The 16,555-nt window shown below is 45.0% G+C and overlaps 1 protein-coding gene across 6 annotated transcripts in view; it reads right to left on the reverse strand.

Moving 5' to 3' along the window:
- LOC126268435 (ecotropic viral integration site 5 ortholog) overlaps positions 1 to 16,555 on the reverse strand; it is a 335,961-nt gene that overhangs the window by 54,360 nt on the left and 265,046 nt on the right. For all 6 annotated transcript variants that reach the window (XM_049973911.1, XM_049973912.1, XM_049973908.1 and 3 more), the window contains one exon: positions 4,512 to 4,772. In XM_049973911.1, coding sequence (XP_049829868.1) covers positions 4,512 to 4,678 — 167 coding nt within the window. In that variant the 5' untranslated portion in view covers positions 4,679 to 4,772. The remainder of the gene's footprint in view (positions 1 to 4,511; positions 4,773 to 16,555) is intronic.

Here is a 16,555-nt window from a genome sequence, read left to right on the forward strand (position 1 = left end):
TGGTAACAGGTAGGTTTTTAAAATTAAAATACAGAACGTAGGTACGTTTGAACATTTTATTTCGGTTGTTCCAATGTGATACATGTACCTTTGTGAATTTATCGTTCCTGAGAAATCAGCGTACATTGCACCATTTAGATTCCCATAGATAAAATGGGGGCCAATTATCCTTCCTCTCATAATGCCGCACCATACATTAACCCGCCAAGGTCGCTGATGTTCCACTTACAGCCATCGTGGATCTTCCGTTGTCCAATAGTGCATATTATGCCGGTTTAGGTTACCGCTGTTGGTGAATGACGCTTCGTCGCTAAATAGAACGCGTGCAAAAAATATGTCATCGTCCCATAATCTCTCTTGTGCCCAGTGCTTGTTGCAGGTCGTGGTTGACGTGCCACATGTGGCTGAACACTTCCTGTTTCCTTAAATAACTATCCGGCGAACGGTCCAGGCACTTCGATGACGTCGTCCAGGATACCGAGGAGCATACATAGCACACGCCATACATCAACACGATATCGACCTTTCCCGCAATTGGTAAACGGTCCATTTGAACACGGGTAATATATCACGAAGCAAATACCGTCCGCACTGGCGGAATGTTACGTGATACCACGTACTTATACGTTTGTGACTATTACAGCGCCATCTATCACAAAGCGAAAAAAGTGGTTCAACTAAAACATTCATATTTCTTTACGTACTACGTGAATATGTAATAAAAATGGAATTCCTTTTAAGAAAAAACGCAGGTGATATCCGTTTGACCTATGGCAGGGCCATCTAGCGGGCCAACCATAGCGCCGTCTGGTTTCCCCCTTCAAGCTAGACGAGTTTCGTTCTTTGTAGTTTTTTCGTTTGATGCTTATGTCGTGAGGTATTTGGCCCGGTCAGTATCAATGGACCACCCTGTACACTCTGCAAACCACTGATGTATGTACATGGCAGTTAGTAAGTCCCACTTTACCAATTATTAGGGTTTATTCCCGTTACATTCACCTATGAATCGTGAAGAATGATTGTTTAAACGCCTCTGTGCGTGCTTGTCTTCGCGATCCGCATGGGAGCGATACATAGGAAGATTGTAGTATACTGCTATGTTCATCACTCATTGGTTCTAAAAGCTTTAAGTAGGTTTTCACGGAATAGTCTGCGTTCATCTTCAAGTGTCTGCCAGCTCAGTTCTCTCACAATATTCGTGACCCTCTCCCAAGTGTCGAACAGACCTGCGACCATTCGTGCTGCCCTTCTCTGCATACGTTTAATACCCCCGTTAGTATTATTTAGTGTAAGTTCCACACACTTGAGCAACATTCTAGGATGGATAGCACGAGTGTTTAGTATGCATTATTCTTTGTCGACTGATTTCATTTCCCTAGTTTCCCCACCATGAATCGCTGTGCGCGACCCGCGTTACTGTTTGCTCAAGTCATTGTTTTGAAACAATTTACAAACAAGCAACATTACGTTATCACCATAAGAACTATTTTGGCTTAACCACAAAGAGTGAAGAAACTACAGATGTTGAATAGTAGAAAATTTTATTAATAATTGTGTTATTATTAGAGAATAACGAAATGAAAGCTACTGATACGAAAAAACGAAGAAGGTAATGGTAACTATCAGCCAAACTTGTTAAAAACTGACGGAAATTATGTACAGAATAATGAGAATAACTGGTCGAAGCCATCCTCAAGGAAATTCAGCTAGAATTCCGGAGGAATTTAAGAGCACGCAAGACCATACTGAACCTGTAATTTATCGTAGAAGATCGGTCCATGACAGGCAAAACTACGCCTATAGCACGTGTAGTTTTAGAGAAAAATTTTGACAGTGTTACTGAACTACATTCTCGGAAACTACGAAGGTAGCAAGGCTGCAAAACAGGGCGCGAAAGGTTATTTGAAACTTGTACAGAAATCAGATATTGTAGATATAAGAATACAAGAACAGTAAAAGGAATTAGTATTTGAAAAGGGTGTGAGCAAAGGTTGTAGCTTATCTCCAATGTTATTCACTATACACATTGAGCAAGCAGTGAAGATAACTCCAACATAAGCGCTTCAGTCCGGAACCACGAGGCTGCTGCCGTCGCAGGTTCGAATCCTGCCTCGGGCATGGATGTGTGTGACGTCCTTAGGTTAGTTGGGTTTAAGTAGTTCTAAGTCTAGGGGACTGATAACCTTAGATGTGAAGTCCCATAGTGCTTAGAGCCATTTGAACCATTTGATGCGGAAATGGAAGGGGATGTTGTCAGCACACCGTTCTACCGGCTGTTGTCAGCTTTCGTGACCAGAGCCACTACCTCAATTGGCCTCACAAGGGCTGAATACACCATGCTTGCCAACAACACTCGGCAGCCTCGGCGGTCACTTATCCCAAGTCCGACAGCGCTTAACTTCGGTGATCTGACGGGAACCACTGTTACCACAGAAAGGCCATGGAAAGCAAGAGAATTAAAGTTCAGTGAGCATAAATAAAAACGTTGGAGTTTGCTGATGGTTCAAATGGCTCTAAGCACTATGGGACTTGACATCTGAGGTCATCAGTCCCCTAGACTTAGAACTACTTAAACCTAACTAATCTAAGGACATCACACACATCCATACCAGAGGCAGGATTCGAAACTGCGCCCGCAGCAGCAGCGGGTTTCCGCACTGAAGCGCCTAGAACCGCTCGGCCACAGCGGCCGGCGCAATGCCGAGTAAGCTGCATAGGATCGATGATTGGTACAGAGAATGGAAGTTTACCTTGAATGCATTAGGTTGGAGCATAAGTTCGTAGCGTTTTTGTTTTACATGTTGCTATGGGCCACAGCAACATGCCCACGCCACAGTGGAAGGCGGTTTGCTGATTATATTGTAATTGTTTCAGAGACGATAAAGATCGTAGAAGATCAATTCAGTGGAATGGACAACGTTCTGAAAATAAATTAGAAAAGGGACAACTACACCAGTAGAACAAAAGTAATGGAACGTAGTCAAACCAAATCAGGCGACACTGAAGGAAATAGACTACGAATGGGGCTTTAAAATATTAGATTTTTGTAGCATATTAAATGACGGTGGCGGAAATAGATAGGAATTAAATTACAGCCTGGAAATAACAAGAAAACCATCTCTGTAAAAAGAGAGATTTGTTAACACCTAGTTGTGCATGACTTCGTACACAACGGTAAGGAGAGATGGGCTACAGAATGGTGCAACAACTGTCTTCATAAGGAAATCTAGGCAGGAAGGGAAATGATTAGCGATCAAGCAAATACAGTAAACAAGAGCCTTACTAACTTTGAGAAATGCAAGTTTATGAAAACTCAATACAAATAATGGGGGGGAGGGAGGGGAGAGAGAGAGAGAGAGAGAGAGAGAGAGAGAGAGAGAGAGAGAGAGAGAGTCTAGCTAATACAATAGCAACAAGGATGACCATTAACGATGGTGTCGCCATTAGGTGGCGCCTGCGTAGCGAAACGGCTCCAAGCGCGAATGGGTGTGTGTGGCTGCCGTTGACCGTCCTATGGGCGGCGGCAGAGGTCGCTTGTAGTCCAGAGCCACTGAAGGGGTGGCTGGGCTCGCCAGATCTCACACGACCGATATCGGCGTCTGACAGAAACTTGCAATTCCATTGCCAAATTGATGACGCCAGTGGGGTTTTATCGGTTTGTGGTATCACACATTTAATATCTATTTAAGTGCGAGGAAGTTTTTCTGAAGGGAGCTGCCTTTGGTGTAGGAGTAACCTGCATGGAAGTGAAACGTGGACCGATAAGTATTTCAGACAAGAAGAGAACAGAAGCTTTTGAAATGCTGAAGATTAGATGGATATGTCAAACTAATGAGGAGGCACTGAACTGAATTGGGTAAGAAAGAAATTTATGGAACAACTTGACTGAAAAGAAGGATCACGTTTTGATGCATAAAAGAATCATCGATTTGGTAATGGAGTCAAGTATGGAGGAGAGGAACTGTAGGGAGATACCTAGGGTCAAGAACAGGAGGCAGTTTGAAATGAATGTAGATTGTTGTAGTTATTCACCCTTCAGGGTAGCCGAGGGCGCTAAAGCGCTGCTTCCTGGACTCGGGTAGGCGCGCAGGCCCCAGATCGAATCCGCCCGGCGGATTAACGACGAGGGCCGGTGTGCCTGCCAATCTGGATGTGTTTTTTAGGCGGTTTTCCATATCCCGCTTGGTGAATACCGGTCTGGTCCCCACGTTCCGCCTCAGTTACCCGCGTCGCAGACGTTTGAAACACCTCGGCACTATTTCACGTTTTACACTAGATGCAGACAGTTCACACTGATTCCGTCCTGGGGGGTTCGGGGTGGCGGCAGGAAGGGCATCCGGCCATCCCTAACACTAACATTGCCAAATCCGTTGTAACCACGCCTACTCTGCAATCGCTGCGGGACTATGGCGTAAGCGAAAGAAAGAAAGAAAATAGATTGTTGTAGTTATTCAAAGGTTTGCGTGCAGAGCTGCATCAGAGCAGTGTTGGGACTGCGAGAATGAGCGCACCTGTTGGCCTCCTCCAGTTTGGCGAGGAGCGCCAGGTCGCCGGGTGAAGGGTCCGCGGTGTCGAGTTGAAAGCCGGGCTCGCCGCCGTTGTTGTTGCCGCCGCTGCCGCAGAGGCTGCTACTGTTGTTATTGCTGGTGTCGACGAGGTGCGCCACCATGGCGCTCATGGCAGCGGCAGCGTCCGCGGCTGCGGAGCTGCCAGCACTGGGCTGCGCGGCCGCCGGCACCGCCTCGGAACGGCCATCAGGGCGCGAATCTAACCTGCGCACACAGCCAAACACCACTTCTGTCACTCGCCGTTTCTATTTTATTTCACTGCCCTCGCGCATTTGAGAAGCAGTTCATTTGTCGGACTTCACTATAAAACACTGTATTACAAATTAAGAAATTCTTTAACGATAAGGGAACAGAAATGTGAGATGAGTCTACAAAGGACATTATTCTGGCTGAACCATTACAATAAATGGCAAAATTTGAAGTGACCAGGAGGAAAGGGGGAACTTATATTCACCGGTTTGAGAGGGTTTGTGATATCAGGGATTAGGAAACCTAGTCAAATTTACAAAGAACTTGGCAGTATGAGCCTAATTATCAATATGGCGTCGCACCCCTCTGGCCTGTATGCATGTACGGATTCGACTGAGAACGGTGACATAGAACCGTAGTATCCTCTCCTGAGGCAAGTTAGTTCACAACTGTCGTGTAACTGTCCGCCTCCGTAGCGTAGCGGTAGCGTTACCTACCACGGAACGCGGGTTCGATTCCCGGAAGGGGACTGGGTGTTGTGTGTCCATCATCATCATCATCATCATCATCATCATCATCATCATCGACTCGAAAGTCGCCGAAGTGGCGTCAACTAAAAAGTACTTGCAATACGACGGCCGAACATTTTATCATTTCATTTTTCGTGTAACTGGTTCCAGATATCCTGGATACAGGCGCAAGGATGGAGTTGATGAGGCTGTCCCCGGCGTGCAAATGAATGCAATGACCTATACATTCGGCAACGGACCGCCTCATGAAGCTAAGAATTACTCCAAGATAAAAACAATCCATGATTTTTTTTTAACGCTGAGAAGCGCAGATTAGAACATTTTGCATCAGGCTTAAATGGTCGCCGAAACATTAGTCTAACTTCACTATAATGCTCCTCAAATCACTGTACCACGTTCTGGCTCCAAAACACGGACAATTATACTGCTAAAGGATAACATCGCTGTCGGCGAAGACATCAAGCATGAATGGGTGCAGGTGGTTCGCGGCTGTTAGCATGTCTTCGATTACTGCCACAGGATCCGTGCAAACGCAGGTAATATGCTCTTTGTCAAATTGCTTATCTCAATGGATTTCCCCCAAAAAATGGTTCAAATGGCTCTGAGCACTATGGGACTCAACTGCTGTGGTCATCAGTCCCCTAGAACTTAGAACTACTTAAACCTAACTAACCTAAGGACATCACACACATCCATGCCCGAGGCAGGATTCAAACCTGCGGCCGTATCAGTCGCACGGTTCCGGACTGCGCGCCTAGAACCGCGAGACCACCGCGGCCGGCTGGATTTCCCCATTCCTAGGATGATCCCCCGTCCGTGTCTGCACAGTCATGTGTCCGCAACGCCACCGGACAGCATCTGAACGATGCGGAGGCAGTGGTCATCATAGTTTGGGTCATCAGTAATACTTCATAATCAGAGGTATAGAGGTAGTTTTATCTGAACCTCCAGCCACAGAATGTGCTTAATGGAAATGCCGATAACGAGGACCATGAAGTGTTGGTGTGGGTCATGAGAGAGAGAGAGAGAGAGAGAGAGAGAGAGAGAGAGAGAGAGAGAGAGAGAGAGAGAGAGAGAGAGAGAATTTAGTATCTGTTCTTAAAGTTGTGATTCCAGTTTCTCGCTAACTGCGAACTTTACAACACTCAGAAGATAGTAGTGTCACTAGCCTATATACAGATATTTTTGAATTAACATTAAGAATAAATAAAATGTTAAAATTTAATATTCTATAACAAATTGGGTAGATTATTTTTTTCATAGGAATTAGAGGATGTTGACACTTGGCTAACAAACAATTCAGACCAATTACACTGGTGGTTCGACTATAATTTTCATTTCCCGAAACATTCGTTTCTCTCAAAACTTTTTTTTCTGTTCTCTGGGCGCTTGTGGTTCTCAGCACCTCTTATTGTTTGTAGATAGTGGTATTTATCGCTTGCTATGAACATATGTAGAATGTCCGCAAGCAGCTGGTGCTTCCCTTCGCTAAGCAACAGTGAAGACAACTTGGACGGAAATGTACATCCTGCTGATACTATCCTTCTGCTGTGATCACATGGCACCATCAAAATAGCGGACAAAACCCCTCATCGATTCCAGCACGCGTAAAAAAAGTGCTATAACAAGAACTACAGTTAATCTCGTGATATGTGTTGGCTTTGCCAACTCGCATCCATGCTGTAAACTTTTAATCTTACGTAGACGTCGGGACACACTACAAATTAGTTTGTTACCGTGAGCTGCATCCCAAAACACAATATAGAATCGAAATAAATAGTGTCACTGTTCTGTTCGATCTGTTGCGCACGTGTGATGTCATCCGCAACGACGACGACAGCAAGAACAACAACAACAACAACTACGACGACGACGACGATGACGACAGCAACATTACATCACATATCAAAGTCCATGTCCGGAATCGGTAGGCTCATCCATGTCCGGAATCGGTAGGCTCACCTCACCCCATGAAATTAGACAAGTATTCACCATTCTGTTTATCTCTGGTACCCCACATTATGGATGCCTGCTCTTCGAGTCTTTTCACGCGGCTTCTAGGCCACCTGAAGACTTGCAAACCTGAAGCTATGACTGTCAAATGATTAACTCCATGACAGACTATTACGAAACTGTAACTTCTGATCTTCAGCGACTTGTCACCAACAGGTAAAACAAGGGTATCTTCCAAGTTACACCTGATATTATTTAGCTTCAGTAGAGCGTGTAAGATTGGAGTAACGCACAGCTACTTCACACAGCAAGCCCGCTACTGAAACTGTAACACAAACGCGAACTGTTACAACAACCCAGGTGATTTTACTGCGCTGAGCGTTCAAGTTTTTGTGACTATCTTTTAAAAAAGAAGAGAAGCTCATGTAGCGGGAAACGCTGGGGTGTGTGTGCACGTTTCAAGACACTGGCGAAGTAACAGTATTTCAATAGTCGGCAATGATAGGTAGGAAGTGAATGAAAATTTTTCGTCGAGTTGGGTTTCCAGCGAAAGCACCGCTCCAGTGCTGCAATGGAACAAGACAGAAGGTCCCTTTATTGTATTTGTAAGCTACTGCGCGGAAAAAGTTCCTTCAAGGTGGATACTGTTTCCATACCTTCAGATGGACCTTCAGGCAATAAATGTTTCGAAACTATCTGGCAGATTAAAACTGTGTGCGCGACCGAGACTCGAACTCGGGACCTTTGCCATCGCGGGCAAGTGCTCTATCATCTGAGCTACCGAAGCACGACTCACGCCCGGTACTCACAGCTTTACTTTCGCCTGTACCTCGTCTCCTACCTTCCAAACTTTACAGAAGCTCTCCTGCGAACCTTGCAGAACTAGCACTCCTGAAAGAAAGGATTGGAAGGTAGGAGACGAGATACTGGCAGAAGTAAAGCTGTGAGTACCGGGCGTGAGTCGTGCTTCGGTAGCTCAGATGGTAGAGCACTTGCCCGCGAAAGGCAAAGGTCCCGATTTCGAGTCTCGGTCGGGCACATAGTTTTAATCTGCCAGACAGTTTCATATCAGCGCACACTCCGCTGCAGAGTGAAAATTTCATTCTGGAATGAATTTTTCATTTACCAAGAAGACAGCTCAACCACAGTGGCGTTTTCAGCGAGGGAATATTTCGAACGGCAACAATTGTCCACGCTGGGTTGGGCGAAATGCATCTCAGTATGCACCACTTCACCAAAGGATATTTGGTCTTTTCTATATGGGTCCACAAAAGATTTTGTATAAGCGTCGATGCTCTTACATCCCACTGAAAGTAATGCGTTACTTCAGGGTGGAGTCCAGTCTCTCTCAGCTGGGCTTTAGAGTCTTAATACATTCGCTGTCTTTCGGAGCCTCTTTTCGTTTCTTTTATGTCAAGAATGTAATATGCTTAGATTCACCGCGCATTACATGCGCCTACCAGCGTAGGCGATTGTCTTGGATGCTTTCCGCCACGTTTCCTGCTTTAAATGAGCCTCAGATGTGGTTGTTTCTACTCTGTCTTTTAGGATCAGTCTGGCAGAACAGCGTAGCATCCTTGTCTCTGTAATTTGAAGCTTCTGTTCATCTGATATACACATGGCTCAACATTTAGAAGCAGACATTAGAGCTGGGCTTCTCGCCCGTTTACATTTATTTTCTTTGACTTTAACTGGCATTTTCGCATAGCCTATAGACTTAGATGAAACGCCGCCCCCCCCCCCCCCCCCCCCGACGTTCAACTCTTAATCCTTCGCTGATGGCTGTACGGGCATACAACTTGTGTCTTTACGTTTCCATACGTGACGTGGACAACGTACGTGTAGTACTCTGGGAGACACTCATTTGCGATCTTGCCACTTAAGCTTTCTTGACATTGTCTTGTCTTTTTGAGATCATCAAACACAAGGCGGAAGTGTTTCTTGAGATCTTTATATTTTTCCATTTGGATTTTAATACGACGCATGGTGCCTATCCTGCTGATATCATTAACCACAGTAATAGTAATTTCTGTGAATCAGTTCCACAACCTGCTTGATCTGCGTAGGTACCTTTTAGTTCGTCTTACAGGAAGATTTTTGGGATGAATAAAGTTTGGAAGACGATTTTTCCAAGCAGTGCCTAAATACAGGAATATTTAATATGCTTCTTTCCTCACCAATAGGGTTCTTTGTGTATAAACCGATGAAGACATGTTGAAGAATGTTCAGCAAAATGCATAAATGGCTTGTGAGATGTTGCGGGCATTTTTCAATGCACTCAAATTCGTCAAATAATGTGGACCAGATCCTTTGTATCCATGTTTGACACGTTCAGTTTCTTTTTATCTAAGAACGTGGTATAGATTTCTGAACGAAAGGGCGAAACACGCAAAGCATTATAAAATTAATAAATACAGTGCTCGCGACTAACATTAGTTTTTGAGTGCATTCAAGAATGTTGTTTAAAAAGCATAGAGGACGCTTAGAGAAAATTTGTTTCACTACTGCAAATATTCGTTGCTTAGAAATTTTCATATGAGTGTCTAAGGAGTGAGCATAACGTACCACGTATGTTTTCTTCAGTCTAAAATGACTTGCGTAGCGCGTTTTCACTATCACGCTTGTTTGTCTTGCTATTAAAATGCATTTATTAGTAATAGCAATGTGTAATAACTGCCATTATGTTTGCGAATCGAAGTATGAAGGAGGAACAGTTGCTTTTTCACAGCTAAGTATTCACGTGACCTGGAAGGCATGTATGTCGACAGCAAAATCCTGTTTGCGCATCTCAGTGGTAGCTCCTAGACATTCCTACTGAGTGAGAGTTGTGTAAGGTACTCGCCAAAAAGCACCTGGTTGTTCCCTCATATTACAGAGCTCTAAGCGCCGGCGATGTCGTCGTTTTCATCCGACGCGCTTCCCGAGCCTTGAGAGGGCTGCCAGGCTGAGCTTGAGGAGTGGCGGCTGCTAGTTGGCGAGGGTTCAGCAATTGAGTTAACGGCGAGGCTGCGTAGGCGCACCTTCTGCGCTGCTGCCGCGCCGTTTGATGCCGTGTAACCCGCAGCCACTGCTCACTATCAGGGAATCTAAGTTACCAACTTACGTACTCCCTACCTCTCTCCCAGTTAATACTGGTAGCAGTCAAATACATGTATTAGCCATACTGTGACCTATGGATGCCCCTCCCATTTACTTTCGCGTGTAGTCAAAATGTTTTTGTGTGACCACACGAACGGAAAATGTTTGACTACTATGATTAACAGAGATTCCAGTAACTAAAAGCGCTACGATCCAGACGCGTACCACAACTTAGCTACCTGAAATCATCTTACAGGTCGATTGCAGTCTACTGTGGAGTTAGTCCATACCAAAAACTTTAGAAATTTAGTTTGTCCGCAGGTGGACATACGAAACGAATGTGGCAGAGCGTATATTGTTAGGAGAAACCACATTATGACTTTTCATGAAATCGAAGAGAGAAGCTTCGTTAAAAGTAGTTTGAGCTTGTGCGGAATATGTACGTTCTCTACCTATACATTATCATATTCACGAAAGAGAGCGCAGAGACGCTTCATTGCTTACGTGGACGAGTTTTACATTATAAATTCAGTAACGATAGCTCAATATAATACCTGAATGTCCAGGTCATCAAGAGTGTCTAGTATTCAGGTATCGGTAGAAGAAAAGGAGATCGTCAATTCTCAAATGTGCTTATCATAATGAAAGTCCTTTCAGTTTAATACAATTCGGTTCTTAGCAGACTACAAGATGTAGGAAACTTAAGACTAATTTTCCAAATTGAGTTTTTTTCTTTTCTGACGATTTAACGTCCATTTCTTATACAATGCTCGAAGTTTTCCATTCGTGTTCGAAACAACATAGGATATGGTTTTATACGTGTTGCTTAAAAAAAAAAAGTTCTTTCGTAACAACAGTAATGTAGCAAATGCTTCAACACGTATGTATGAGTGAACACTGGACCGAATTTGATAAAGACATGATAAAAGTGACCACAATGTTATGTCTGAGTTTATTCAAGAAGTATGCTGTCTATTAGATTGTCGCGATGCGGTCAAAACTGGAAAAATGTAAGAAATCTGGAATTTTTACGTATCACCTGTTTATAGACTGCAGATCATCCAACGACAGTATTGACAGAAAAGAAAGGTACACTGCAATAGAAGAGCTAGTGATTACTAATAAATTCCTTCTCCCTTCCTCCTCATCCCCGTCTTGAAAGAAGTCTTTACAGGTCTTGGAAGGGCTGTTAGGAAAATGAACCTACAGCTAAATAATCGAAAAACTAAGTGTACCACTGTAGCTTGGAAACATTATCCTAACAAATCCCCAGTCAACGAATATTGTCCGCCAAGTGCTACTATGGCCTCAGAACACATCTCGAAAATATTTTTTTTAGCGAGGCCAGTACTAAAATACAATAGTGAAACCACGGCACTAACTACATTCGATTAACACCAACTTCCCATATTTTAAAGAACCATGTCGAGTAAAATTCTTCAACCAGCGGAAAAAATGGTGTCTGGAGGAGAAGACTGAACTATGAATTGCCTAATTTATACTACCGAACTCAGCAATGTTTCGCAGTTGCTAAATATGTGGAGTGACTGGACATAGTCCTAAAAGCTCCACCTCCCCCCCTCCCTCCCCGTCCACCTCCTCTCTCCCTCCCTATCCCCTTCCACCTCCTCCTCCCACCTCCCTCTCCCCGTTCACCTTCTATTCCGCGTCTTCCTCCCCTCTTCTCCCTTAGATCTCCATTCCCCCTAAGTCTTCTATTCTCCCCTTTCTCTCTGACATTGAGTCTTGTTATTGTAAACGAAACCTTCACTAGGAATTGAAGCAGTTTAGAATCAATGGGTAAATCGGTTGGAATCGTTGGTATCCGTGGTGTGAGAGATTTGTGAGAATAAGGGCATTCAGGTAGGACCATGAAGTTGCTCACAAATACAGCTTTTCTATTCGCATAGTTTTAATCCACGTACGGGTAGGATTATGAAGTTGACCATAAATACAACTTTTCTGTTACAACTGACTGCGAGAAAGATAACAAAACATTTTACTATTGAGTATACACTATTATGCAAGATCATATACGAAGAGAAATAATGCAACGGGATAAGCGAATAATTAAATGGTCTAAATGTTCTGCTATCTTAGTTAAAGTGACTGCGAGAAAGGAAACGAAACCGCACATTTTCGCAGAACAGCATATCATTTTCGTTTTCGCTACTGTTTTTAACAGAAATCCTCTACACTGTTTACATTGTCGCTTAAATAAATAACCGATGTCCATCTGAATTTTTATTACAGTAGCGCGTAAAAAATTTAAGTAAATCGGTCAAGTACTTTCCGAGATTTTTGGTACTAAAATTTGCCCTTATACGTTACACCTTCAACAGAAAGCCAAGACTCACGGAGAATTTCCGTGCTGATGACGACGACGAAGATTGACAATATGCTTGCAAAAGAAACGAGAAGCGCGAGCGACAAATCTAAAAAGGTTTCCACTGTATACGTAGGCCCTGACAGTTATTAACGGGTGCATGGTGCAGATTCGGACAACGAACACCACGAACTAAGTGGTTCCATAATATTTTTACTGGTTTCAAATTTGGGGAATCTGGGGTACAAGAAAGTACAAGTACTTTCGCTCCTTGATTGTAGAAACATTACATTCCTGAAAAATCACATCCTCTCCATGTGCGCATTTAAGAATTTCCCACGATTTGTTCATTATCAGAACTCTGAAATTCGCCTTCACGTGGAGCAATGGTCGTAGACAATATTACAAAAAAATTTATTCCTCTTCACCGTCTTCCAGCAATGATAACAGAGTGTTTGCCGGCCACAGTGGCCGAGCGGTTCTAGGCGCTTCAGTCTGGAACCGCGCGGCCGCTACGGTCGCAGGTTCGAATCCTGCCTCGGGCATGGATGTGTGTGATGTCCTTAGGTTAGTTACGCTTAAGTAGTTCTAAGTTCTAGGGGACTGGTGACCTCAGATGTTAGGTCCCACAGTTCTTAGAGCCATTTGAACCATAACAGTGTGTTTGTTGTCATATTTTTCGACGACGGCACTGACATCCCTCAGTGACTTGGAAAACATATCAGCAGTCCAGTTTCGATTGAGTGGGGCGGATCCACGCCGTTATTGTCGTTTGCACGGATTCATCACAACGGATCTGGCTGCTGAATGCGTGTCCACGGCGTTACGTAGACCGCGAATGGTTGCACTATGTCCACCGGTCTCGACACAGCTATAATTGTCCATCACATATGATTCCATTGTCTGGAAGAGCCAAAAGCAGTTATGCACTATGTTGCTGTTATCATGCTTATGACACCAGAGAGATTCGTCAGCCGTATTGGAAGCACAGCTTCTCTAGGTGTAGGAAACCCCTGAATAAAGTCCTCGGCCAACGGGCTGCGTGTTTGGCGGAGACTTGGTATGCCCCCTTCACTCAAGTAAAATATCTCATACTCTAAATTTAAGTATGGACAGAAGTACTATTTTATCTGTTCGGATAGTCAAACAGTGTGCAGACCCCACGAATGAATGGACCCAAGGCACTGTGAAAGCTAGTGATAGCTCCATAGCGGTATGGGCGGTGTTTACATGAAATGGACTGGGTCCTATGGTCCAACTGAACTGATCATTGACTGGGAATGGTAATGTTCGGCTACTTGGAGACCATCTGCAGCCATTTATATATTTCAAGTACGCGAAATATTTCATCGGGCCACAACTGTTCGAGATTGGTTTGAAGAACGTTCTGGACAATTTGAGCGAATGGTTTGGCCACCCACACTGCCAGACATAAATGCCATCGAATATCAACCCAATCGAGAGGTCAGTTCGCGCAGAAAATCCTGCACCGACAACACTTTCGGAATTAGGGACGGCCACTGAGGAAGGATTTCTCAGCATATCGGCAGAGGACTACCAGCAACTTGTTCAGTCCATAGCATGTAGAGTTGTTGCACCAAGCCGGAGAAAAAGAGGTTCGACACGATTTTACGAGGTATCCCACGACTTTTGTCTCTTCAGTGTATCTGTGGATAACTGCGAGTTGTAAGGAAAGTGGGGATCTCGCCGATCGAGGCCCGGCTTATCACACTGGGGGTGTTGAGGAAAATTTAAAATCATTCATGTGTCAGTTTTCATCATTTGCACGGATTTTTGATCAGAACACAGGTTACCTCTCGTTGGGTTCAATGACTGCTCACACCAATTCAAAAAGCCAGCCGAACAGAAAGCCAGCCGAACAGACGCAGCAGGGGAATGTTGGAGCCTATCAAGAGAATCTAGGTGATGTCTTTAGCCGTCTAATCACTTCGGGCGAGCGGTTGGTATACCATTATGATCGCGAGATAATGTAGCAAATCAAGCGGCAGAAACACGTGGATTCACGAACGCCGGATAACGCGAAGACAAACCATGACGCTGAGAGTTTTTTGGGAACTGCCAGTGCAGTGGTAACACATACTCTTACGTGGCAAATTGTCACGGAAGCATAAAGCCAAAATACCCTGAAAAGTATACGGGATGGAATCAATAAGTGTTGCGGAGGGGGTGTTTTGCCCCATGACAACGTCCCAGATCATTCTGCACAGCACATCATGACAAGTACTGCTTCTCTGGTCTATCAAATTGTCTTCAAATGGTTCAAATGGCTCTGACCACTATGGGACTCAACTGCTGTGGTCATCAGTCCCCTAGAACTTAGAACTACTTAAACCTAACTAACCTAAGGACATCACACACATCCATGCCCGAGGCAGGATTCGAACCTGCGACCGTAGCGGTCGCGCGGTTCCAGACTGAAGCATCTAGAATCGCTCGCCCACCCCGGCCGGCCAAATTGTCTTATCCCTCCGTATTCCCCTGACAAGGCACCTAGTCATTTCTCCCTTTTTCCTCGGATTAAGAAACCATTGCGTGGCATGCATTCCAAAATGACGACGAAATTATTGTTAAGGTGATACGTTTCTTCACCAGACAAATTGGATAGCCGACTTCTGTAACCAATTGAACCATCGTTGGTGGCGATCTTTTCCTCTACACGTACACCACTCATGCGACCCATTTTTCCCATGCTCGCAGCTTTATAATGATCATTACCGCCGCGGGGGATTGGCCGAGCACATTAACAGGCAAGGGATTAAAAGAAAACAGCATAATCAAATGTCCTTAGACAGGTCTGTGAAGTGGATAAAACAAAGAACGCGAGCAGCTACTCTTTGGTCATCCGCTAAAATTTCATCCAGAGTACATGGCAGGCCAAGATCAATGCGCAGTGTATTAAAATTCGGACAGGACGTTAAAATGTGGCGTACCGTCAGCAATTGGCCACAAGGGCAAAACGGCGCCGGCGCAGCCGTCAGCACATGGCGGTGTCCAATCCGTGATCCGAGCCAAAACGACCTCCTTCCGCCGAGAAGGGCGTGAAGAGGTTGTCCAAGCCGTGGGGAGAGGTTCCAAGGCCCGAAGCTTGTTTTCAGTAAGTGTAGACCAATCGGCATGCCACAGCGATACAATGCGCTGACAGATGACCCTGCTAAAATCTAGTTTAATGAGAGGTTCCCATGAATCATGGGGCCCTATGGAACCCAATAAGAGAAACTAAGTTAGTACCACTTGTTTGCGCCCAGACGTTCCATCTGAGCCTGTTGTCGGGGTTAGACAATGACCGCGAGCTGGGACAGTTCGATGAGCGGCCTGGTCATAAATCTGAGCGCAGAGGGAGGGAGGGACAAGTGCAGGGGCGTCTGCTGGCGGCGCGGCCGCGTGACCCCGCGCGGGGTCAGCACGCAATCAATAGCCGCGGTCGCCGCTGCCTCTGCCTCTGCCGCCACCCAGCGCTCCGACAACGCCACGGGGCTTCGCGCTCTCCGGGCTTCGTGCCCCACGTCACGCGGAACATTGTGCTTCCTGCACTCCACTCATCGCCGTCCTGGTTGGAAGCTACTCTGCAGTTCCATATCACAACCTTAAGCTACGTTTTCCGAGGTGCGGAAATTTATCGCAGCGCGCTGTGGAACACACTCAGGTTGTATACGACCCGGGACAACCGGGAAAAACCCGGGAATTTTTTCATACGGGAGAATTCCGGGAAATTTTCATTGTTTTAGTTTTCAATTAAATTTTTGTTATTGACTGGTGAGAACCAATACTGGAACAACACACGAGAGAGAGAGAGAGAGAAACTAAGTTGCAAAGCAAAATGCGCCGTATACAACAACAAAACAGTGCTCATACAAGCGACTGCCAACAGCAAAGTGTGTCAAAGGCTTTAG

This window comes from Schistocerca gregaria, chromosome 1, assembly GCF_023897955.1.
Source record: "Schistocerca gregaria isolate iqSchGreg1 chromosome 1, iqSchGreg1.2, whole genome shotgun sequence".
NCBI lineage: Eukaryota > Metazoa > Arthropoda > Insecta > Orthoptera > Acrididae > Schistocerca > Schistocerca gregaria.